This window comes from Mobula birostris, chromosome 17 (assembly GCF_030028105.1).
Source record: "Mobula birostris isolate sMobBir1 chromosome 17, sMobBir1.hap1, whole genome shotgun sequence".
NCBI classification, from domain to species: domain Eukaryota; kingdom Metazoa; phylum Chordata; class Chondrichthyes; order Myliobatiformes; family Myliobatidae; genus Mobula; species Mobula birostris.
The window spans coordinates 1,473,416-1,499,404 of NC_092386.1; the positions used below are offsets into that span (position 1 = coordinate 1,473,416).

At 44.6% G+C, this 25,989-nt stretch overlaps 1 protein-coding gene across 2 annotated transcripts in view; it reads right to left on the minus strand.

The window, feature by feature from the left end:
- Window positions 1-25,754, minus strand: part of LOC140211470 (occludin-like) — a 45,863-nt gene extending 20,109 nt beyond the window's left edge. Inside the window, exons 1-4 of one of the 2 annotated variants that reach the window (XM_072281186.1) lie at window positions 25,647-25,754; window positions 25,103-25,196; window positions 20,742-21,429; window positions 18,816-18,977 (exon numbers count right to left, since the gene is read on the minus strand). In XM_072281186.1, the coding sequence (XP_072137287.1) occupies window positions 18,816-18,977; window positions 20,742-21,429; window positions 25,103-25,158 (906 nt within the window). In that variant the 5' untranslated portion in view covers window positions 25,159-25,196; window positions 25,647-25,754. Of the gene's footprint in view, window positions 1-18,815; window positions 18,978-20,741; window positions 21,430-25,102; window positions 25,624-25,646 lie in introns of those variants that run through there. The other variant, XM_072281187.1, reaches the window with a different exon arrangement.
- Window positions 25,755-25,989: the final 235 nt, after the last annotated feature.

Below are 25,989 nucleotides of genomic sequence, written 5' to 3' on the forward strand. Positions count from 1 at the left end.
TGTTATTTCTTCAAAGAATTCCAACAGATTTGTCAGGCAAGATTTTCCCTCAAGGAAACCATACTGACTATGGCCTATTTTATCATGAGCCTTCATGTATCCTGAGGCCACATCCTTAAAAATAAACTCCAACAAATTCCCAACCACTGAGGTCAGACTAACTAGTCTATCATTTCCTTTCTTCTGTTTCTCTTCCTTCTTGAAGAGTGGTGTGACATTTGCAATTTTCCAGTCCTCTGGGACCATTCCAGAATCTAGTGATTCTTGATGCCTCCACAATATCTTCAGCTACCTCTTTCAGAACCATAGGGTGTACACCATCTGGTCCAGGTGATTTATCCACCTTCTCCATAGTAATGGCAACTGAACTCAGTTCTGACCCCTTACCCTCTCAAACTTCCACCATACTGCTAGCGTCTTCCACAGTGAAAACTGACGCAAAATACTGATTCATTTTGTCCGCCATTTCCTTGTCCCCCATTACTACCTCTCCAGCATCGTTTTCCAGCAGTCCAATATCTGCTCCCACCTCTTTTTTACCCTATGTATCTGAAGAAACTTTTGATATCCTCATTAATATTATTGGCTGGCCTACCATCATATTCCATCTTTTCATTCTTTATCACTTCTTTTAGTTGCCTTCTGTTGGTTTTTAAAAGCCTTCAAATCCTCCAACTTCCAAACTAATTTTGCCCTTTGGCTTTTATGTTGGTTTTGACATCCTTTTTCAGCCACAGATGCATCATCATGCCTTTAGAATACTTCTTTAGAAGGGATCTATCCTGTGCCTTGCAAATTGCACCCAGAAACTCCAGCCATTGCTGCTCTGCCATCATCCCTTCTAGTGTCCCATTCCAATGAACTTTGGCCAGCTCCCCCCCATGTGTCTGTAATTCCCTTTACTTCACTCTAATACTGATACAAATGGCTATAGTGTCACCCGCTCAGTTTGCAGGGTGAATTCAATCATATTATCTTCGCTGTTCCCTAAGCGTTCCTCTTTTACCTTAAGCTCTCTAATCAGTTCCAGTTCATTGTACAACACACAATCCAGTATAGCTGATCCTCTGGTGGGCTCAACCACAAGCTGCTCTATTTTGTAGGGATTCTAGAAATTTCCCCTCTTAGGATCCAGCGCCAACCTGATTTTCCTAATCTACCTGCACATTGAAATCCATGATTATCGTAACATTGGATGGTGGATGCTGGGTGATGGTGAAGGTAGGGCAGCAGAGAGTGTTCATGATCAGGTTTGAAGAGAAGGCACAAGAGGGAGCAGAATGGGAAATGGAAAGAGAGAAGGGAGAAGGGGAGAACTCATCAAAAGAGTGAGAAACTGTGTTCATACTATCAGGTTGGAGGTTTGCAAGACAGAATACGAGGTGTTGTTCCTCCACCCGGACAGCGACCTCATTGTGGCAGTAGAGGCGACCATGAGCTGGCGCATATGAGTTCCAATTTTTTTTAAAGTATTTTATTATTTTTTACCTGTTTTACTTTTGATAAAGTAGTTATGTTCTAATATCTTTATTCAAGATTGTTTAATGTCATTTCTAGTACAGTGTAAAGGAGAATATACCTTATATACATAGACTGAATGTCCATAAAATGTTGCTAGACACGAGAGTGTCTGTACACAAGATGACTCTGACAGGAAATGCTAAAGCAGTGGTGCTGGTGGGTGTTCATGGTGGAAGGTGCTGATCAGTCTTACTACTTAAGGAGTGTAACTGTTTGAGTCTGGTGGTTCTGGTGTGGGTGCTGCATAGCCTCCTCCCTGATGGGAGTGGGACAAACAGTCCATGAGCAAGACAGGTGAGATCCTTCGTGACGTTACTGACTGCTTCTGGCACCTTTCTGTGTACGTGTTCTTGCTGGCGGGTAGGCTGGTGCTGGTGATGCGTTGGGCAGTTCTAGTTCAGGACCAGGCAAAGGTTAGCAATGATCAGGCATGCATGTGCACAGAGCAGAGTCCAACAGGCCAGAGAGGAGGAAAGACGAGCAGGTAACAGAGTGGGTCATGAGTTTACACTGACCTGCTTCACTATAGTAACAGTGTCAGTGATTAATAGTTCAGTAAAGGCATCCGTTAGTCTTGTGAGACCATGGATCTGCACCTGGAAAGTCTTCACTCTCCAGGGTGCAGGCCTGGGCAAGGTCGTATGGAAGACCGGCAGTTGCCCATGCTGCAAGTCTCCCCTCTCCACGACACCAATGTTGTCCAAGGGAAGCGCATTAGGACCCATACAGCTTGGCACCGGTGTCATTGCAGAGCACTGTGTGATTAAGTGCCTTGCTCAAGGACACAACACGTTCCCTCGGCTGGGGCTCGAACTCACGACCTTCAGGCAGCTAGTCCAATGCCTTAACCACTTGGCCACGTGCCCACACTGATATAGTTCAGTACGTAGACTGCAAACCTTCCCCTCAATGTCAGCAAAACAAAAGAGCTTGTCATTGATTTCAGGAAGTTGGGTTGGGGGAGAAATTGGGACAGTGCACAAGCCCCTGTCCACATCAACACTGATTAGGGGATTCAGAGGTTGAAGCACCTAGGAGTGAAGATCCCCAACAGCCCATCCTGGTCCAATTATGTTGAGGTCACGGCTAAGAAAGCTCACCAACACTTTGACTGCCTCAGGAGGCTGAAGAAATTCAGCATGTCCCCGTAGACCCATCACAGGAAACATCTCATCTGGATACATGTGACAACTGCTCTGCCACACCCACAAGAAACAGTAAAAAGTTGTAGACACCACAGGAACCAGCCTCTCCTCCGTGGACTCTGCCTATACTTCCCTCTGCCTCAGTAAAGCAGCTAGCATCAAAAACCCCACCTTGCATTCTTTCATCTCCCCTCTCCCATTGAGTGGATTGTACAAAAGCCAGAAAGCACATACCACCATGCCAAGGACAGATTCTATCCTGCTGTTATGAGATGATTGAATGGTTCCCTTGTACAGTAAGGTGGATTCGTGACTTCATGATCTGTCTCATTAAAATCTTGCACCTTTGTCTGCCTGCACTGTACTCTCTGTAACTTCATTCTGCATTCTGTTATTGTTTACCTTGTTCTACTTCAAGTTACTGATGAATGAATTGATCTGTATGAAGTATATGCAAGACAAATTTTTCATTGTATCATTACTTATGACATGATTGATCATGGACTTTGACAATAATTGTACTTGGCAATGTTTTTCTACAGAAGTTGTTTGCCACTGCCTTCTTCTGGGCAGTGTCTTTACAAGGCAGAAGACCCCAGCCATTATCAATACTCTTCAGAGATTGTCTGCCTGGCGTCAGTTGTTGTATAACCAGGAAGTGATAAGTATCAGCTGCTCATATGACCATCCACCACCTGCTCCATGGCTTCACGTGACCCTGATCCGGGGGTGGGGGAGGGGTGCTAAGCAGGTGCTACACCTTGCCCAAGGGTTACCTGCAGGTTACAACTCCTTTGGTACAGACGCATCTCCGCCCCACCACCTTGTATCTCAGTACATGGTACAATAATAAACTAATTCTAATTCTAAACACAAGTGGTTTGTTGTAGTCTGCACAACCTTCACTTTGGTCTGCACACAAAAGTTAGGAATAAAAGGTGAAAAAGTGAAATCTATTACCTTGCACCTTTGCACAAGCTTTGTGTAACATTAGTTTTGAACATTTAGCACCACCTTTCTTCCAGGAATCAGCTTTTTGATGTTTCCATCTGTAGCTCTTTATCTCTGAGCCAGATAATCTCCATGGTTAACTAATATATGGGGGCGGAGGTACAAGGGAATTATGTCACAGATCAACACACAAATTGCTGGAGGAACTCAGCAGGTCAGGTAGCATCTATGGAAATGAATGAACAGTCAATGTTTTGGGCTAAGACCCTTCTTCAGGACTCACCAAGTTCCTCCAGCTGTGTGCGTGTTGCTCTGGAATTTCAGCAATTGCTGAATATCTTCTGTTGATATCATAGATCAATTAAGATTGTATCGAAAGGGCAAAGCAAAGTCTCAAGCTTAAGAAGAAAATCTGTTCCTAAATTCTTCAGATTTTGTTGTTAAAAGAAATGTGCAGGCTTCTGCCGTGCAATTCTGATGGTATTCCCATATGGTTTATTGGTCTGGACAAGTTATAAATTTTCCTTGAAGTGTGCTCCAACTCCTGCTCTCTCCCCCTACCCTTCTTGACCATGTCCAGTTCCCTGGTTCTTACATCCCACCTCCCAGTCTCCACTGCCAATGGATCCACAGTTGCATGAAGGACATGTATACAGTAAGGTGCCAGAAAAGCACCAGTAACATCATGAAGGATCCCACACACTCTGCTCATGGACTGTTTGTCCCACTCCCATCAGGGAGGAGGCTACACAGCATCCACGCCAGGACCACCAGACTCAAAAACACTTACTTCCCCAAGCAGTAAGGCTGATCAACACCTTCACCTACTAACCCACCCACTACACCCCAACCACCACTACTTCTTCATTTCCTGTCAGTCACTTTGTACACTCCGATGCCCAATGTCACCCTATGACATAATGTACAAGGTATATGTATTTATATCTGTGTTTTATCTTTGATTTTTTTGCACTGCATCAGATTATTTTGTTCTCCTTTATACTTGTAGTGCACAAGGAAATGACATTAAACAATCTTCAATTTGAATCTGAAATTTCCACTTCCCTCCCCTTTGATCATTTTGAATTGATTGCTACCTGAGTAACACCCACATCATCCCCACTCACCACACCCACCTCAGCGCACCGTCCTGACAAATATGGGAAGTGCCACAGTGGAATTTCATCTCCTCCCCGCACCCCCAAACACACCCATCAGGGAGAATGATTCACCTGTGCATCTTCCATCCCAATGAAGCACATGCATGGCTCACAATATTTCAACAGCTCAAGAGCCAAGAGGTAATGTCACAGTTCTATAAAATTCTGGTTAGACCACACTAGAAGTATTGTGCTCAGTTCCGGTTGCCTGATTATAGAAAGACTTAGAAGCTTTAGAGAGAGTGCAGAGGAGATTTGCTAGGATGCTACCTGGGTTAGAGAGCATGTCTTATGAGAAAAGATTGAACGAGCTAGGGCTTTTCTCTTTGAAGTGAAGGAACACGAGAGGAGGCTTGATAGAGATGTACAGGATGATGAGAGGCATAGATCGAGTGGACAACCAGCACTGTTTTCCCGCCAGGGTGGCAACTGCTAATATGAGAGAGCATAATTTTAAGGTGTTTGGAGGAAAGTATGGGGTGGGGGGAGGGGGAATGTCAGAGGTGGCATCCCCTCCACACACAGAGTGGCAGGTGCATGGCAGAGGTGGAGTAGGTTCACAGTTTGGCACAACACTGTGGGCCAAAGGGCCTGTACTGTGTTGTAATGCTCTATGTTCTAAAATGGTCCTCAGAGAAGCTGAGGAATTGCTTTGCGGTACACCTCTGTTCATTCCACAGGAGTAACTCCAAGTTTCTGCCTACCTGCCATTTAAAATTGTTATCCCACTGAGCCTCTCGCCTGGGGCCTCTTGCATTATTACCATGAGACACTACATTGGCTCAAGGTAAAATACCTTGTTTTCCATCTGAGTACACATCCTTCAGATTCAACATCCAGACTCTGAAACTTCAGGCACCCACTCTGCTTCAGAACAAGCCATTTCCAGTGCATCTGGCTCAACCTACACAGTCTGTCCTACAGACCAACACTGTTCGTTCATCCATTGTCGTCATCGATGAAGACCTTGACACCATTAGTCACTTTGAGACTGGATGCGGTGTGTCTGAAGATGACTGGTCAGGCCAATTTGGGCATCAAATGTCCTGGCACATGTTGGGCAGACATGTGTAGGCACTGCAGTTGTTGCGCTGGTGGCTCTGGACTTGCGCAGCTTGCGCTTATGTTGTGCTTCAGCAATGCGCCTTGCTTCATAAGCTTGACAGCCCTTGTGGATGAGGCCACGCCAGGTAGGGCGGCTTTGCAGCATTTCCCAGGAGGTCGTGTCTATGTCAACTGACTTCAGGGAGGCCTTTAGTGTGTCTTTGTAACGTTTCTTCTGCCCTCCATGCGAGCGTCTTCCAGCGGAGTTTCCCAAAAAGGAGCTGCTTGGGTATGCGCTCGTCCGGCATGCGGATGGCATGACCTGCTCACCGGGTCTGTGCTCTCATCAGCAGTGTGTGGACTGATGGTAGACTTGCCCTAGAGAGAACTTCAGTGTCTGGTACTTTGTCTTGTCATCTGATGCATAATATTCTGTAAAGACAAATAATGTGTTTGCTTTGCTTTTAGTTAGTTGCACGGTGGGTTTTTTTTTGGGGGGTTTTTTTTCCTTTTCTCTATTGAGATATATATATATAAAAATTAGTATACTATTATGTTACCTTGGTACGTTATGTTTAAATTACATTGTATCATTTTTTTTGTATTAATATCTCCTGTAATTTTATTATATTCTAACTGTGTATTAGTGCCTATATGGTTTACCTTTTTGTATACTTATTCAATAAAAAGATTTAAAAAGAAAGAAAAGACAAATCATGTGGAAATGGTTGAGCTGTCTTGCATGCCTTCGATACACAGTCCACGTTTCACAGGTATACAGGAGGGTAGTGAGTACCACGGCTCTGTAAACCTTCAGTTTTGTTGCTGGACTGATTCCTCGATGTTTCCATACAGTGGAGCGCAGTCTACCGAAAGCAGAACTTGCCTTCCCTATTCTGCAGTTAACTTCTGTGTCAATAGTCACTGATCGGGAGAGGGTGCTGCCAAGGTAAGTAAACTGGTCCACTGCCTGTAGTTTCTGTCATTTGATTGTGATTTTGGGTTCTGTGTACGGTGCATGAGGGGCAGGCTGGTGTATGACTTCGGTCTTTTTGACGTTGGTGGTGAGTCCAAAGTTGTCACCAGCCATGGAGAATTTGTCCATATTGACTTGTGTCTCTGGCTCCGAGCCAGCATACAGGGCGCAGTCATCGGCAAAGAGGAAGTCTCTCAGAACAGTCTCCTTCACTTTGGTGATAGCTTGAAGTCTCCTCAGGTCGAAGAGCTTCCCATCCACTCTGTACTTGAGGCTGATTCCAGCATCACTGTCCTGGAAGGCATCATTCAGCATGGCAGTAAACATCATGCTGAGCAGTGCGGGTGCGAGCACACAGCCCTGTTTGACACCATTGGTGAATGGGAACGCCTCAGAGGATTTTCCGCCGTCCAGCACTCTGGCCGTCATGCCATCATGGAACTGGCATACCATCTGAATGAATTTGGCAGGGCAGCCGAACTTTGACATGATCCTCCACAGGCCTTGTCAGCAGACAGTGTCAAAGGCTTTTGAGGTCAACAAAGGTTGTGTAGAGTTCGCGATTCTGCTCCTGACACTTCTCCTGAAGCTGGCGCGTGGCAAAAATCATGTCAATAATCCCATGACCTTTGCAAAAGCCACACTGTGACTCTGGCAGCAGGCCCAGCTCCGGATGAGTGACCAGACGATTTAGCAGAACTCTCGCAAGGGTTTTTCCTGCGATGGAGAGCAGTGAGATTCCTCGGTGGTTGTCACATACTTGTCGATTGCCCTTCCTCTTGTAGATATGATGGATGCATCTGTAAGTTACTGAGGAATGGATCCATGCTTCCAAAAAGACTGGAACAACTCGGTGAGCTTCTCTATACCGGCTTTGTGGATCTCTGCAGGTATGGCGTCTGCCCCGGGGGCTTTGCCACTGGATAGCTGGCTGACAGCTTTCATGACTTCAGCTACTACGGTGGGTCATCCATGGCGCTGTTGATCTCGACCTGGGGAATCCTGTCTATGGCCTCATCGTTAATAGATGATGGTCGACTGAGGACGCCTTCAAAGTGTTCAGCCCATCTCTGCAGGATCTGAGCCTTCTCTGTAATTAGAGTTGTACCATCTATACTCAGGAGGGGGGAACTCCCGAGAGACTGAGGTCCATAAAGAGTGTCAATGACTTCATAGAATCGTTTCAAGTTGTTTCTGTCAGCGTATCCCTGTATTTCATCTGCCTTGGCGCTCAACCAACAAACACAACAAAGGCAAAGCAGCAGAATACTTCCCCCCCCCCCACTGTCCCATAAACCCACTCGCCCTGACTTCACTATCATAAATATACCCTGTCCTATACACTCCCTGTATCACCTCCCAGCAGCTTTAAATTAACCGCTTTCAAAAATCTTTCTCAGTCTGATAAAGGATCGACTTGACATAGTAACCACATCTCTTTGCTGACCTGCTGCATAGTTCCAGTCTCTGCCTTTATACTCTTCCCACATTCCACTTCTCTGTGTTCTCTCTGTGAACTTTAGTCCCTTTCTCTACTTCCTTGCTTTATTTTGTTCAGGACTCTTCTTGCTCAATTAACAACCTCCCATTGCCTCACCAAGTCCATATTCAAAGTTCTCTACTAAATAAATTACAGCTCATTTTATAGGCCCCTCTCATTACCAGCAGCTTTGACTCCACACAACTCTCATGTCCATTCATCCCTCTCCACTGATCTCCCTCCTGGCACTTATCCTTGCAAGCAGAATTAGTGCTACACCTGCCCCGACACCTCTTCTCTCACTAACATTAAGGCCCCAAACACAATTTCCAGGTGAGGCGACATTTCACTGTGAGTCTGTGGGGGTCATATACTGTACTGTGTCTGGTGCTGCTGGTTTGGCTTCTTGTATATCAGTGAGACCCCACATAGATTGGGAGACCGTTTCGCTGAGCATCTACACTCCGTCCGTCAGGAGAAGTGGGATCTCGCAGTGGCCACCCATTTTAATTCCACTTCCCATATGTCAATCCACGGCCTCCCCTACTGTCGTAATGAGGCCACACTCAGGTTGGAGGAACAACACCTTATATTCTGTCTGGGTAGCCTCCAACCTGATGGCATGAACATCGATTTCTCAAACTTCCGGTAACGGACCCCCCTCCTCATTTGCCCAACCCCTTTTTCCTCTCTCACCTCATCTCCTTGCCTGCCCACCCCCACCCTCTGGTGCTCCTCCCCCCCCCCCTTTTCTTTCTTCCATGACCTTCTGTTCTCTCCTATCAGGCACCCTCTTCTCCAGCCCTGTATCTCTTTCACCAATCAACCTCCCAGCTCTTTACTTCACCCCTCCCCCTCCCAGTCTCACCTGTCACCTTGTGCTTCTCTCTCCCCTCTCCCACCTTTAAATCTACTCATTTTTTCCTCCAGTCCTGCTGAAGGGTCTTGGCCCGAAAAGTCGACTGTACTCTTTTCCATAGATGCGATGCTGCCTGGCCTGCCGAGTTCCTCCAGCATTTTGTGTGTGTTGCTTGGATTTCCAGCTTCTGCAGATTTTCTCTTGTTTGAGTTTTGACTTTTAGTGCTTCTGTTTATTCCATCCTTGTTAAAATTGGTCCTTTTATCAGTTTGCCATTAGACTGGAGCCAAAACCTTCATTTCACCAGTACTGAACGGCTGAATCCCAATGTTCTTTCCAGATTTCTTAAAACCAAGTTATTTCTTTTCTTTATTTAAGACGCAATCAACAGCAGCAACAGAAGTGAACAATCCCCCAGGCGAGTAAAACACCCAAATTAAACTCCTCAAAAACTCCTCAAAAATACTCCATGTAGGCAGAGGGAACTGGAGATTCAGCTCAGTGACTTTTCTCACACACAATACTCATCAGAATTCCTGAAAATGGGAAGCGTAACAAAACAGAGGCAGGGAAAGTGTATAAGGAGAGGAGTGTGCTATGTGCTGGATGCTGGGAGATATTAAGTGACAGAAAGGAGACAAAACTTCATTACGATCTTGCAGTTTGTAGTTTACCTGCGCCACACTTATTCAGTAGCTGTTACACTTTACTGTGTTGTTACTGCTTTGCATTGTCCTACTTCAATACATTGTTTAATGATTTGATCTGTATGAACAATATACAAGACAAGCTTTTCACTGCATTTCAGTACATGTGACAATAATAAATCAATTCTAAGAGATTACGAGCCAAGTCATTACAACTGTTGAAAATAGAGACTGTGGTTGTGACTTGAGATTGTTCGATGCAGTTTTAGTTCAGAACAGTATGAAAGCCCTGTCTGAATCAGCTCCCATCTCCCCGATACAGTTGCATCTGTTCTTACACTTCACCACTTCCTCTTTAAAACCACCCATTTCCTCACTGTATTGTGACTAAACCCACATGGATCCCACAGCAGGCTGCTTTTCTGAGATCAGAGAAATATTTTGTTCCAATCCTGCACAGATCCAAGAATGTTTTAAACATCCTTAATGTACTCCCTCTATCACCAGCCTTAGCAGAGCATTTCACTCACCCTCTACTGTATGAAAAGCCTCTGACATTGTCCCACCATACTTTCCTCCAATCACCTTAAAATCCTACTGCTTACAGTACCCATGATCTGCTCTTCTGTCTATCGCCATGGCGACCCACTTCTGAATTACGGACTTTGACCTAAAAACATTAACAGTTCTTATTTCCACAGATGCTGTCTGGCCGTTCTAGCATTTTAGGTTTTCAGGTCAAATTTCTAAACAGGGTTTAGCTTTTTTTGTCATATGTACTTCGAAGCAGTGTTTGTGTCAAATCAAACCAGTGAGGATTGTGCCAACACAGCATGCCCACAGCTCACTAACACTAATCGACTGTGGGAGGAATCCTGAGCAACTGGATGAAACCCAGATGGTCATGGGGAGAACGTACAAACTCCTTACAGACAGAGAGTCTTACAGCCAGCACAGTACAGTGACATGCTCCTCGCTACGCTACCGCGCGGTCCCATGCCAGCTTTTTGCTGTTTTCCTTGCCCTTTGTTGAGGTCTGGAGACAAACGTCAGCTTTTTTGCCTTTCAAATGGTTTCTGCAAGGATATACCCCCCTCCCACACCCCGCCGGACCAATTTCCACACCTATTCCAATCATGCAACATTCAAGGGAAGTTTTGATTTCTCTTCCCTTTACCTCAACCAACAATTGTCCAATCTTGGTCAGCAAATATCCTTTTTCCAGTTTCTGTATCTGTTTCCTTCTTGGACCATGTTATAGTCCCTTGTAATCTCCCACCTCCACATTTCATGGAACATTGCTATCTCATACAAGTTTAAAAGACAAACTTCAACTTTGAACAGTTAATTATAAAGGGCAATTCCAATTAAAGAAATAGCACAGCATTTTATAAATAAAGCTCAACTTTTTGTTCAATTTATTTCTAGGTTTTCAAGAAACAGTATATTGATTTTAAAGGTGAATCAGACATCTTTAAACTTTTCTGACATTAGGAGTTAAAGTGATCTCATTGTGTCTTTGGTTTCATTGTGGACTCAAATAACCAGAACCAAAACAAAACCTGTTCTGTGCCTGTAATTCAATACCACATAGCATGTGAACACATCAGGGTAGAGCCAAGTGTCAGGAGAAAAACTGTGTTTCATTTCAAACTGCAAAGAGAGCTTAACAAATAAATTGAATAGTTACATCCAAATTGTAATAAAGACTTTAAAACGTAATTTGTTTAGGTATTCATAATCACATGGGTTCCAATTTTCCACCAGAGGTAAACAGCTTCAATGCTGCAGGAAGCATTGGAACGTAATCACTGGCATCACATTACAGATTCACCATTCGAAACCTGTTTACTGACACACCCAGAAACTGGCTCCCTGAAACCATCCCGCCATAGTATTGCACAAAAATATTTATTCCGCCAGGTAGGAGGAAATTCAGTTTCAACACTTGTTTCTGTAGATAAATCATTCCAAATCAAAACCCATCAGTCACACACCACTTCCACAGAATTGCACAGCATCAGAACCAATTTAAACAGCATTGTGTAACTGTTTCACAGAAATCAACATCATTCCAATGCAAGAAGAATATCTCCCATTGTTTAGGGAAATAAACAAAGTTATTTTGTAAAATAAAGTTACTGTACATTAAAAAAATCCCCTTTCCTTGTCTCCTCATCAGTTATGTCCCAGAGAAGTTGTTCTCAAATGGGGGGGTAGGCAACTATGGCTGACAAAGGAAGTTAAGGACTGCATAAAATCCAAGGAAAAGGCATATCATGTAGCAAAAGTGAATGGGAAGTTGGATGATTGGAAAGCTTTTAAAATCCAACAAAAGGCAACAAAAAAGCTAAAAAGATGAAATACAAGGACAGACTAGCCAATAATGTAAAGCAGGATACCAAAAGTTTTTCCAGTTATATAATGAGTAAAAGGGAGGTGAGAGGTGATATTGGACCACTGGAAAATGACATTGTTGAGGTAGTAATGGGGGACAAAGAAATGGCAGATGAACTTAATGGGTACTTTGCATCACTCTTCGCTGTGGAAAACACTATCAGTGTGTCAGAGGTCTGTGAGAGTCAGGGAACAGGAGTGAGTGCCATTGCTATTATAAAGGAAAAAGTGCTGGGCTAACTGAAAGGTCTCAAGGTGGATAAGTCACCTGGGCCAGATGGACGACATTCCAGAGTCCTGTGACAGGTTGCTGAAGAGATAACAGATGCACTGGTCATGATCTTACAAGAACCACTTGATTCTGGCATGGTCCTGGAGGACTGGAAGATTGCAAATGTCACCGCACTCTTCAAGAAGGGAGGAAGGCAAAATAAAGGAAATTATAAGACAGTTAGCCTAACCTCAGTGGTTGGGAAAGTGTTGGAGCCTATTATTAAGGATGAGGTTTTGAGGTACTCGGAGACTAATGATTAAATAAGTCAAAGTCATCATGGTTCTGTAAAGGGAAATCTTGGCTGACAACTCTGTTAGAGTTCTTCAAGAAAGTAACAAGCAGGGTGGACAAAGGAGAGGCAGTGGATGTCATTTAGTTGGCTTTTCAGAAGGTGTTTGATAAGGTGCCATATATGAAGCTGTTTAACAAGATAAAAGCCTATGGCACTACAGGAGAGATACTGACATGGCTAGCAGAAACAAGAGAAAATCTGCAGATGCTGGAAATCCAAGCAGCAAAACATGAAATGCTGGAGGAACTCAGCAGGCCAGGCAGCATCTACGGGTAAAACTACTGGTGGAAGTTTCAGCCCAAAATGTTGACTATACTTCTTTCCAAAGATGCTGCCTGGCCTGCTGAGTTCCTCAGGCATAGATAGCGGAATGGCTGACAGGCAAGAGTGGGAATAAAAGGGTCCTTTTCTTGTTGGCTGCCGGTGACTAGTTGTGTTCCTCAGGTCAGTATTGGGACCGTTACTTTTCACATTGTTTGTCAATGATTTGAGTAACGGAATTGATGGCTTTGTGGCAAAGTTTGAGGATGATATGAAGATAAGTGGAAGGGTAGGTAATGCTGAGGAAGCAATGTGATTACAGTAGGACTTAGACAAATTGGAAGAATGGGCAAAAAAGTGGCAGATGGATACAGTGTTGGGAAATGTATGATAGTGCATTTTGGTAAAAGGAACAATAGTGTTGACTATTATCTAAGTGAGAAAAAGGTTCAAGCATCAGAAGTGCCTAGGGATTTAGGAGTGCTCATGCAAGACTTCCAGAAGGCTAATTTGCAGGTTGAGTCTGTGGCAAAAAAGGCAAATGCAATGTTGGCATTTATTTCAAGGGGAATAGAATATTAAAGCGATGAGATAATACTGAGCTTTTATCAGACACTGGTCAGGCTGCACATGACCTGTTTTGGGCCCCATATCTCAGAAACGATATGTTACCATTGGAGAAAGTCCAGAGAAGATTCATGAGGATGATTCTGGGAATGAAGGGGTTAATATATGAGGAGTGTTTGGCAGCTTTGGGTCTGTACTCATTAGAATTTAGAAACATGTGGGAGGATCTCATTGAAACTGACTGAATGTTAAAAGGACTAGATAGGGAGGATGTGGAGAGGATGTTTCCAATGGTAGGGGCATCCAGAACCAGAGGGCACAGCCTCAAAATGTAGGGGTGACCTTTAAGACAGCGGTAAAGAGGAATTTCTTTTAGCCAGAGAGTAGTGAATCTGTGGAATGCTCTGCCACAGACTGCGGTAGAGGCCAAGTCCGTGGGTATGGTTAAGGCAGAAGTTGATCGTTTTCTGATTGGTCAGGGCATCAAAGGATATGGTGAGAAGGCAGGTGTATGGGGTTGAGTGGGATCCAGGATCAGCGCTGTTGGAATGGTGGAGCAGACTCAATGGGCTGAATTGCCTAATTCTGTTCCTATGTCTTATGGTCTCATGGGATGAGGACACGCTTACTTTTAACTTCATTTAACAGTTTAAAAAAATCAGTTTCAAAAGGAATCACTGCATAAGCATAGAGTTCAAACATCTTGAATTCAATATGATATTGGATGACCTTTTACATTGGAGCCACTTTCTCAAAGTAAACTCTCTTGATATCTAAAAGTCTATCAAACCAGGGACGAAACCTCCACAGCCTTCTGGCGAACAGAATACCAAGACAGTAACGATACTTGTGCTCATTTTGGTAATGATCAGTTGACCCCAATTTCAGAACCCACATCCAGCAGCAAAATTCTCCCACGTTTCCGTGAGATCAATCCCAATCCTTCTAAACTCTGGGGAGAGTCGGCAGAGTAAGACAATTCATCATTCCAGGAATCAATTTGCTAAATCCTCACCACCTTCACTCTTTCCTGGCTGCAATCTCACCTAGACCTCTATAACCACAGAGAAAGATCTCACTCTTGCAGGGGTGCACGCTAGCCAACGCAATCACTTTACAGTGCTAGTAATCACTGTGCAGGGTTCAATTTCTGCCATCGTCAGTAAGGCGTCTGTATGTTCACCCTGTGACTGCATGGGTTTCCTCTGGGTGCCCCGGTTTCCTCCCGCCCTCCGACGATGCGCAGGTTAGGGTTAGTGAATTGTGGCTATGTTACATTGGCTTCAGAAGCAAGGCAACACTTATGGGCTGTCCCCAACACATCCATGGACTGTGTTGGTTATTGACGCTAACAACACATTTCAACATATACATTTGAGAAATCTTTAAAACTAAAACTTGTCATGTTCTGTAACTTCAAAAACATTAAACTAATTCAAAGGAAAACAACAGAACCAAGAGATGTGAGTGTAACTTCATTCTTTAAGCAAGGCGTGCATGTACCACGGAATGATGTATACAATTAACATTTATACATATAACTAATGAATTATATAAGCAAAGGATGCTTCAAACAATACATAATTTTACAATACGACTCAAATATTAAATACACAACAAAACTAATCTATTTCTGTTCCAATTGGAGGTCAATGTACTGTTTACACTGCCAAATCTGCATATGAAATTCAGCAATTCTTGTACAAAAACACCCAGGGCCCTCTGAACATCCGCAACATTTAATTTCCCACCGCTAGCAAATTCTCCACTTTTATATTTTTAAAAACTATCAAAGTGAATATATCCACATCCTCACTCATTTGTTTGGCTTGTTAGAAATCCTGCCGAACCTTCTCTACAAGTTCCTCATTTCTCACTCTGTTGGGTTACAGTACTGCCATCAGCAAATCTGGACACAATTCATCTTCCTCATTGACAAGAAGTGACAACTGGCCCCCTGCACCCCTGCTGTCATGACTTCCCAAGCTGAAAATGAACAGTTTATTCTCACAGTCCTCGTAAAGGGTCCCGACCTGAAACATTAGCTATTCATTCCCTGCTTGACCTATTGAGCTTACACCCAATTCTGCTCCTCATATCCTCACGGCTTGAAGGATGATAAAGGTATAACACACACTGAATGCTGGAGAAACTCAACCAAAATCTATGGAAAGGAATAAACAGTTGAATTTCAGGCCGTGACCCTTCATGAACCCAAAAGAAGGGTCTCAACCCCAAAGATTGACTGTTTATTCATTTCTATAGATGATGCCTGACCTGCCGAGTTCCTCCAGCATTTCGTGTGTATTACTCTGGATTTCCAGCATCTATAGAACCTCGTGTTTATTCCATCTGTTCCACCCACTAACCAATCCCTAATCCATGCCAGCACCAGCACTTGCTGCTCCAGTCTAATGCTTCTCTCTATTGCTTTCCTGAAGCAGTGAATAAGTGTATCTAACCCCATCTACGACACACAATATGACAGTCATGTCCTTATACAAAGGAAAGCACATCAGCAAATCTGTTTTTGGGCTTCTCAGTGTCCACAAGCCCAATGTTCATTTGCCATTAGGAAAAGGAACTCAACAAATATCAAACTCACATTGCCTCATTGCAAACTGTTTACACATCAGAAAGAATAAACATCACTATATGCATTTACATAGTAAAACAATAAAAATTTAAGCTTTAGTTTTATCTTATTTATTTAAATCAGGGGTCCCCAACCTTTTTTGCACCGCGGACGGGTTTAATATTGACAATATTCTTGTGGACCGGCCGACCGGGGTGGGTGTTCAAGTAGGGTTAAACTCACTTCAACATGTCTTTTACAGTTAGAGTTGCCAACTTTCTCACTCCCAAATAAGGGACAAAAGTAGATGTCAAATCCCGGGACACTTTACTCCAGGAAAGACTACCATGACCATGAAGCCTTGCGCAGGCACAGGTGCACATGCGCATACGTGCCAATTTTTTTCCCCACAAGTCAGTTTTGCCTTTATCTCCCTTACTATACTATACATACGTTATTTCTACTTTATATAGGCTGTGTATTTGTCATATCATTCCTGCCTTTACTATATGTTAGTGTTATTTATTTTTGATTTTATGTGTTATTTGGTATGATTTGTTAGGTCATTTTTTGGGTCTGGGAACGCTCAAAAATTTTTCCCATATACATTAGTAGTAATTGCTTCTTCGCTTTATGCCATTTTGGCATGAAAGGTGTGACGAAAGAGGGTTACAAAAGTACACATAGACTAAGATGTTAACTGTCCTGTGCTAGCACCAGTGGGATCAACAGTTGATCTGCCACCTGTCTTCAGGAGAGAGAGATAAATAAGACAATGGAGCAGCAGTTGGAAATGTTAATGAACAGACGAGAGAGCTTAACAGAAGGAGACACCGGTCTGAATATTGTCAAGACCGGCTCCTTTTGAACCCTGAACTGTTTGAAGTGTGATGGACAGGCGATACCCTAGCAGGGGGAATAAAAAGGGGCAGGTTCGCTAAGACACCACACACGACACCACGAGGTAACGAGACCCTGAAAGCGGTGTGCCCCCCCACTAGTTGGTGGGAGTATTTTGGAGGTCTGGTCGCGAGACCAGCCATAGACGCACAGGGTAGAAAGGTACGGATCGGCGGGAACCTGGTGTGTGTGTCCACCCTTGCCTGGGTGCTGGGTTCACCGCAGAAGAACGATCGTATCTGGAACAGAGGGGTCACAGTCGGTGACCTCAGAAGACATTACAAAGGGCTCGCCCGAAAGCTGACTGCGAGGAATATCGAAGGTCTGTTTGGAATCCGATTTGAATATTCATTCATTCTCTCTCTCTCCTCCCCCCCCCCCGCCCCCAACGGCACAACAGTGATTACTGTGAACTGAACTGAAATCAATTGAACTGAACTTTACGTCACTTGAAACTAGTCATTTACCCCTAGACGGTGATAGAGCTTGATTGATCCTATTATCCTCGTTCTGTGTACATGTGTTTATTCATTGCTAACCAGTTGCATTTATATCCTTACTATTAGAGTACTGTGTTGCTTATTTCTTTCATAAAACTTTCTTAGTTCCAGTAATCCAGACTCCAACTGAGTGGTCCATTTCTGCTGGTTTGGCAACCCAGTTACGGGGTACGTAACAAAGGTTTCATCGGAACACTCTACCTTAGCGGGGGAAATAATGGACAAGGGCAGTCCTGTATGGGACAAATCAACTTAGCCCAGTATATGGGAAGTCCCGGCAAATACGGGACAGTCGGCAACCCTATGTTCAAGTTCAACAGTGCGTGACAAGGAATGAGGAAAGGTGCAGCTGACTCATATCGTTTCCTCATGGCCTGGTAGCACATGCTTTGGTACCAGTCCGTGGCCCGGTGGTTGGGGACCACTGATTTAAGAGATACAGCACAGAACAGGCTCTTTCAACCCAACCCAGCAACCTCCAATTTAACCCTGGCCTCATCTCAGAAGAGTTTACAATGACCAATTCACTTTCTTCAAACAGGGGAGGAAGCCTGAGCACCTGGAGAAAACCCATGCGTTCATGGGGAGAATGTACAAATGCTTAATGATAGTGCTAGAATTGAACTCCAAACTCCAGAAAACGCTGAGTTGTAATAGTAATTACTGTAAAGCCCCACATTGTTTCAATGCACATGACATCGAAACATACAGTGAAATGTATCATTCTCATCAATGACCTACACAGTCAGAGGATGTGCTGGCAGTCACTCCACAAGCGTTGCCATGCCAACATAGCATGCACACAATTCACTAACCCTAACAAGTACTGTACATCAAACAAAAAGCAAGTCTTGGAGATCAAAAACCAAGAATTGTTACAGATTCAGTGCAAGGAATACATTACTGCACAAGTTTTGTAGAAATAAATTCTGGAATGTTCTTCAACCCAGACAGTGAACTTATCCCTCTATCTACAGTGACAACATTCCTCCAAACACTGGAAATATCATTGGTAAAATCCATTCTCCTTTTTATTTAGTGCCTGTTTAGCCTATCAGGGATCACCCCTACGATAGAACTATTGACTGAATAACATTGGGAAAAGTGATTTTCTTTAAACAAAATTGGAAAATTTATTTTGCTCAACTACTTAAATATACCACATGGCTTACGAAAAAACAAATGACAATGGATTTTTCCAATGCAAGGAACATTTTACAAAATAAACTATTTGCAACATACTGAATCAAACGAAGAGGAACTTACCCACTCCTCGACATCTGGAACCACCTCATTTTCCATGGGAATCTTATCCCACAGGATGTTGTCTTTACCGTATCGTGAAATCTTGCTTCGTGTTTTATATGCAAAGAAGATGATCAGACCCAAAGCTATTACAATCATGAATCCCATGACGATTGCAAGGGCCTTGAGGGAGATTACAAAACAAAATGAGTAAGACTTGCATCAGTATTCAACACCACCATTACAGGCTCATCTACAAGCGTCTGCCAGTGAATTCCCTGCTTGATTGCAAAGTTATCAAGTCACATTTCTGAATGAAAAAAACCTTAGTTCTATTTACAAATATTTGCTTTTAAAATTCATTAATGTTTTCAAAAAATTCCCCTAGAAAAGTCAAAGTACAATTAAGCATGAAATATCAGTTATACACTTAGCAGACACTTAATATTGCCCACAATTTTATTGGGAACAATTGTCTGGATACTTTGTTTAGCAGTTTCTTGTTAGCAGTTTACTTTTTAACAAAATGTTATGCAGTGTTTGTTCATATTTCATTGGATAATTACCCACAGTCACAAGTTTTCAGCTTAACATTGACTTACAAGGCTGAGTCTGGATTTGAATCACTTTGGCCTCGTTCACTACTCGGTGAACTAAAGGTTGATTGAATACTGTTATCCCAACACAGAAACCCTCCACAATGCACTTTGAACAATCCAACTACTTGCAGCCCCAGCACATTTAAGATTAGAATTTTTCAGCCTTTTCAGGTAAAAGTCATCACAACACATTTCTATTTTCTGGTGACTTGACAACAAAAATTAATGTACCTATCAAATGCCTTCAAATAAAAGGAATTTGACAACAGTACTGGATTGAGTACAGTAGTTGTGGATAGAACAGAACAAGCCCTGCAGCCCAAAATTTTGTATTGAAAATTAAATTAGCAATCAAGTGGCTAACTAAACTACCACCCTCTGCCTACACAATGTCCATATCCTTCAATTTCCCTTACATTCATGTACCTATCTAATTGTCTGTTAAACGTCTCTAATGTATTTGCCTATACACCACCCCAGGGAGCATATTCCAGGCACCCACCACAGTGTGAAAAAACTTGGTCCTCACATCTCCTTTGAAATAATCCCCCTCTCACCCTAAATGCATACCCTCTGGTATTAAACATTTCAAACCTAGGAAAAAGATACTGTCTGTCTACTCTATCAATGCCTCTCAATCTTATAAACCTCTCTCAGATCTCTCCTCTGGCGTCACATTGACATTGTATAGGGTGTGGGTGAGGCCGAATTCGGAGTATTGCATGCAGTTATGGTCGTCTACCTACAGGAAAGGTGTAAACAAGACTGAGTGAATGCAGAGAACACGTACAAGGACATGAGGATCTGAGTAACAGGGAAAGGTTGAATCAGTTAGGTCCTTATTCCCTGGAGACAGGAGTCTGAGGGGAGATTTGTTAGAGGTATACAAAATTCTGAGGAGTATAGGTAGCGTAAATGCAAGCAGGCTTTATCCACTAGGTTGGTTAAGACTAGAACTGGTGACCACAGGTTAAGGGTGAAATATTTAAGGGGGACATGAGGGCAGTGTCTTCACTCAGAGGATGGTGAGAGTGTGCAACGAACTGCCAGAAGTGATGCATCTGGCTTTGATTTCACTGTATTAGGAAAGTTTGGATGGGCTCACGGATGGGAGGAGGTATGGAGGGTGATGGTCTGGGTGCAGGTCAATGAGACTAGGTAGATTAAGAGAATGGCATGGTTTAGATAGGCCAAAGGGCCTCTGAGCCGTAGTGTTCTATGACTGTCATTGTTATTTTACTTCACTACAAAATTAAACCCTGACCATTTCGATCTGGACAGAGTGCCTGGAGAACACAACAACAAAATCACTGCGCTTCTCTTCACCTCAGTGGGTGGAGATACTCACCTCCTGTGGTTCGACAACGCAGTAGTGGTAGAGATACTGGTTAGTGAAGACTCCGGTAGTGGATGGGATGTAGAACTGATTACAGAGCGTCAGCAGCTGATTGTAGAATACTGATCCGGCAGCCTGCGCAGTGGGATTGACTCCCATGATGTAGACAATCGTCGCCACAAACATTAAGAAGCCGACGACTGCACACGAAATGATCAGAATTAAATAAAACTTCCTTGTTCTTGAAAGACTGGCCCTAGAAACGAGGATAATGAAGACAACGAGCAGTGCTATGAAGGAGACGGCTGCTAACGCAATCATGAAACCTTTCGCCGCCCGCGGATCAGTGTAGCCGCCTCCGTATCCATATGCCCCGACTCCACCTCCGTATCCGTAGCCTGTACCAGATCCATAGCCAGTGCCAACTCCCCCATAACCTCCATAACCCCCATATCCCATGCCGTTTCCGACACCCATCCCTCCTCCGTAGTAGTCCATGTCCCAGGGGAGAGTGGATGCCACACAAGCAAAGATGCCGATGCTCATCACAACAATGAGCACTGCTAGGATTTTGATAATTCCAGGAGGAGAAGACCACTTGTAGAAATGCTGCGTTTCATCTGGATAGTAGGAACCTGCCGGTTGTGATCGCAGGTCTCCATCGTACATGTCCTTACTTGGGGCATAGACTGAACCACGGCTAGAATGTGGAAAATAAAGAGTTAATTCAACAACACAAATCAAACATTACATACAGGAAAGTAATCCTAGATTGTCTTTTTTTCATAAATTACAATATTTTCCCCCTAAAAAGGTCACCATCGAGAAAAGTATGTTTCCTCTTCCAGCCAAAGTCTTTTGATAGCACTTTACAACTAATGAGCTATTTTCGATGTGAGTCAGCCTAAAGGTCTTTAAACATTAGCTTTATTAGTCACATGTACATTGAAACATACAGTGAAATGCATCGTTTGTCAGAGAACAAGCAGGGGCCAGCCCACAAATGTCACCACTCTTCTGGCACCAAAACAGCATGCCCACAACTCACTAACCCTAACCCGTGCACCTTTGGGATGTACGAGGAAACTGGAGCACGGGGGTCGGGTGGGGGGGGAACCCACATGGTCACGGGGAGAATGAAAATAAAACTCCTTTAGACAGTGGCAGGAACTGAACTCCCATCTTCCAGTGGTGCTGCATTACTATGCTGCCCTTTATGGCAGCCTTTGTGAGAACAACAAGGATCTCACTGCTTCTCCTGCGGCAAGTCCGTTGGTGCTCACCCAAGACAAAGTTGTGAGTGTATTGCGTACAAGATGTTATGTAACTGCAGGCCGAGATCGATAGAGCCAATCAGTAATGGATTTAAGGGTTAGAGAGACAGGGCAGGAAGGTGGGCTTGAGGAATATACTCCACGACTGAAGAGTGGACTAGGCTCAAGCACCTGAATGTTCTCCTCTTCTTAGCTCTTGTGCTCTATTATAGACTGCACCATTTCACCACTAAAAGTCCACCCCCCACCTTAACTGTCTCTCACTCCAAGGTGGTGGAGTCAGCTTCGCTCATTCTCAGACCTGGAACTTTAGAAGAAACCAAGCAGAGCATCAGTTATCAGAATCAGGTTTATCATCACCGGCATGTACGTGAAATTTGTTAACTTAGCAGCAGCAGTTCAATGCAATACATAATCTAGCAGAGAAAAGAATTATAATATTAAAATAATAATATAAACAAGCAAATCAATTACATATATTAACTACATTTTTTTAAACTGTCAAAAACAGAAATACTGTATTTTTTTTTTTAAAGTGAGGTAGTGTCCAAAGCTTCAATGTCCATTTAGGAATCGGATGGCAGTAGGGAAGAAGCTGTTCCTGAATGGCTGAGTGTGTGCCTTCAGGCTTCTGTACCTCCTACCTGATGATAACAGTGAGAAAAGGGAATGCCCTGGGTGCTGGAGGTCCTTAATAATGGATGCTGCCTTTCTGAGACACTGCTCCCTAAAGATGTCCTGGGTACTTTGTAGGCTAGTACCCAAGATGGAGCTGACTAGATTTACAACCTTCTGCAGCTTCTTTCGGTCCTGTGCAGTAGCTCCTCCATACCAGACAGTGATGCAGCCTGTCAGAATACTCTCCACAGTGCAACTACAGAAGTTTGAGTGTATTTGTTGACATGCCAAATCTCTTCAAACCCCCAATAAAGTATAGCCACTGTCTTGCCTTCTTTATGACTACATCAATATGTTGGGACCAGGTAAGATCCTTAGAGATCTTGACACCCAGGAACTTGAAGCTGCTCACTCTCTCCACTTCTGATCCCTCCATGAGGATTGGTATGTGCTCCTTCGTCTTATCCTTCCTGAAGTCCACAATCAGCTCTTTCATCTTACTGACGTTGAGTGCCAGGTTGTTGCTGTGACACCATTCCACTAGTTGGCATATCTCACTCCTGTACACCCTCTCGTCACCACCTGAGATTCTACCAACAATAGTTGTATCATCAGCAAATTTATAGATGGTATTTGAGCTGTGCCTAGCCACACAGTCATGCGTATATAGAGAGTAGAGCAGTGGGCTAAGTACACATCCTCGTGGTGCACCAGTGTTGATTGTCAGTGAGGAGGATATGTTATCACCAATCCACACAGACTGTGGTCTTCTGGTTAGGAAGTCAAGGATCCAGTTGCAGAGGGAGGTACAGAGTCCCAGGTTCTGCAACTTCTCAATCAGGATTGTGGGAATGATGGTATTAAATGCTGAGCTATAGTCGATGAACAGCATCCTGACGTAGGTGTTTGTGTACTCCAGGTCTAAAGCCATGTGGAGAACCATTGAGATTGCATCTGCCGTTGACCTATTCTGGTGAGAGGCAAATTGCAATGGGTCCAGGTCCTTGCTAAGTCTAGTCATGACCAACCTCTCAAAGCATTTCATCACTGTCAATGTGTGCTTCCCAGCGATAGTCATCTCTCCAGCGGTCTCTCAGTCTCTTTCAATACTCTGAATATAAATGGTCATGTCCTCAGGATTTGTTAGTTTTCACAGTTAACTTCTCCAGCTCTGCTTATTCACTGTAACCTTCTCCTTCATTTCCCCACTGGAAACTCCCGATCCTCAGTTCTGCAGACGTCTGAGGTGTTTTCATCTTTTCAGGAAGGCACAAACTGTTCAATTCCTCTGCTATTTCCTTATTTCTCCTTCCAAAATCTGCTTTTATCTGTGAGGGACCCACATCTGACTTCGTTGTTTCTGTTTATACATAGAACATTGGCCCGACATGTTATGCCAACCCTCAGCCTACTCTTAAATTAATCGAACTCTTCACTCCATTTTCTATCATCTAAAAGTCTTTTCAATAACCCTAATGTATCTGCCTCTACCACCACCTCTGGCAGCGCGTTCCATACACCTAAAAATTAAGCCCTCTGGTACTGTATTGGGTATTTCCGCGGAGGGGGGGGTCCTCTGGCTGTCCACTGGGTCTATGCCTCCTATTATATTGTACACCTTTATCAAGTCACCTCTCACCGTCCTTCGCTCAGAAAGAAAAGCCCTTGCTCACTCACCCACAAGGATGTTGGGAGCACAAGAGCGTTGCTCCAGTGTGGAAAAGTCAGTCACATTTATGTACGTGGAACTGGCAGGTGTCGAGACATCGGATCAAAACGGATGGATTAGGAGTGAACCTCCCCACACACACAAGTTAAAGGGCCAACAGCTGACGGATACCAAGGTTTCGAGTTTATTTTTATCTGCACAGGTACATACGTGTGTGCACGAGCCATAAAAGCGGTTACTTGTGTTCACAAAGAGTACAAATTATTTTTTTTTCCAAGAAGGAGCAGTTTTAGACGTCTCAAAGACGTAGCAGCAGGCTCGGCTGAGAATGGGGAGAGAACGGAAAGGAACCGAGCAGCCCGACCACCGAGCTGTATTCACTCATACTCGCTGCCGGGTGGTAGGGGTCGTGAATCGGGGGTGGGGGGGGCGGGGTAGGGGAGACAGGTACGGGGAGAGCCCGAGCACCGAGCTGTGTTCACCTGTACTCGCTGCCGGTTGGTAGGGGTCGTGAATCGGGGGTGGGGGAGCGGGAGGTATGGGGAGAGCCCGAGCACCGAGCTGTATTCACTCATACTCGCTGCCGGGTGGTAGGGGTCGTGAATCGGGGGTGGGGGAGGATAGGGGAGACAGGTACGGGTAGAGCCCGAGCACCGAGCTGTGTTCACCTGTGCTCGCTGACGGATGGTAGGGGTCGAGGAATCGGGACCGGGGAAAGCCCGAGCACCGAGCTGTGTTCACCTGTACTCGCTGCCGGATGGTAGGGGTCGTGAATCGGTTGCGGGAGAACCCGAGCACCCACTTGTACTCACCCGTACTCGCTGCCCGGCTGGTAGGGGGGTGGGCTGTCCATCACGCGACTCGACATGTTTCAGGCTGTGGAACTGCTGGGACTGCGCTTCAAAACTGTCGGGCACAAACAACATGAGAACAAACAAACAACGTGAGACAGTAGCTCCCCACCCACGGGCGATCCCAACACGGCTCTGAGACACCGACACCGTGGAGAGGAGCACCCTTCACCCATTGGCGGGTAGCCCGCCAGAGCCCGCCTCTCCCTGCTGACCGTTTGCTCGAGTGCACGTCAATCACCGGTGCTGTGGCCGGCCGGGGCGCGGCTGCTGAAGTGAACAGGTGATGGCACTGATCGTGGCGCCCCGGGAAGCTCCTCCGTCACCTCGGCATGTGGACATACACAGACAGACTCCCTTCAGTCGCTTACACCGCCCGCCACTGTTCACAGACCAGAACAGTAATACCTGTCTGCGTTCACAGACCACCCCGTCCGTCCCCCCAGAGACACGGAGCCCGTCCTGCGCTCCGTGTGCACACACGGGAACTCTGCATGTCCTGTACCTGGATACTGTACAGGTAGCGAGGCGGCAATGCCCACTGCACGGCTGAAGGAGGATTCGACCTTCTCTGACGGAGTTTGCTTCCCGAGTCTGCGGTGTAAACACACACTTCTCCTCCCAGGCTACACCCATTGGCTGTCCCGCCGTTGTCAATGGAGACGCCGCTATTTTCCTGCAGTTGTAGAACAGGTAATTCCACACAGGCTGAGAGGGCAAGGAGATTCCGAATGCGATTTACCCATGGGGTCAGCAGATTCAGACTGAATTCACCTGTACATCGAAACATACAGTGAATTGCGTCGTTTGTGTAAACAACTGACAAACCTAGTCCTCAGCGAGACATT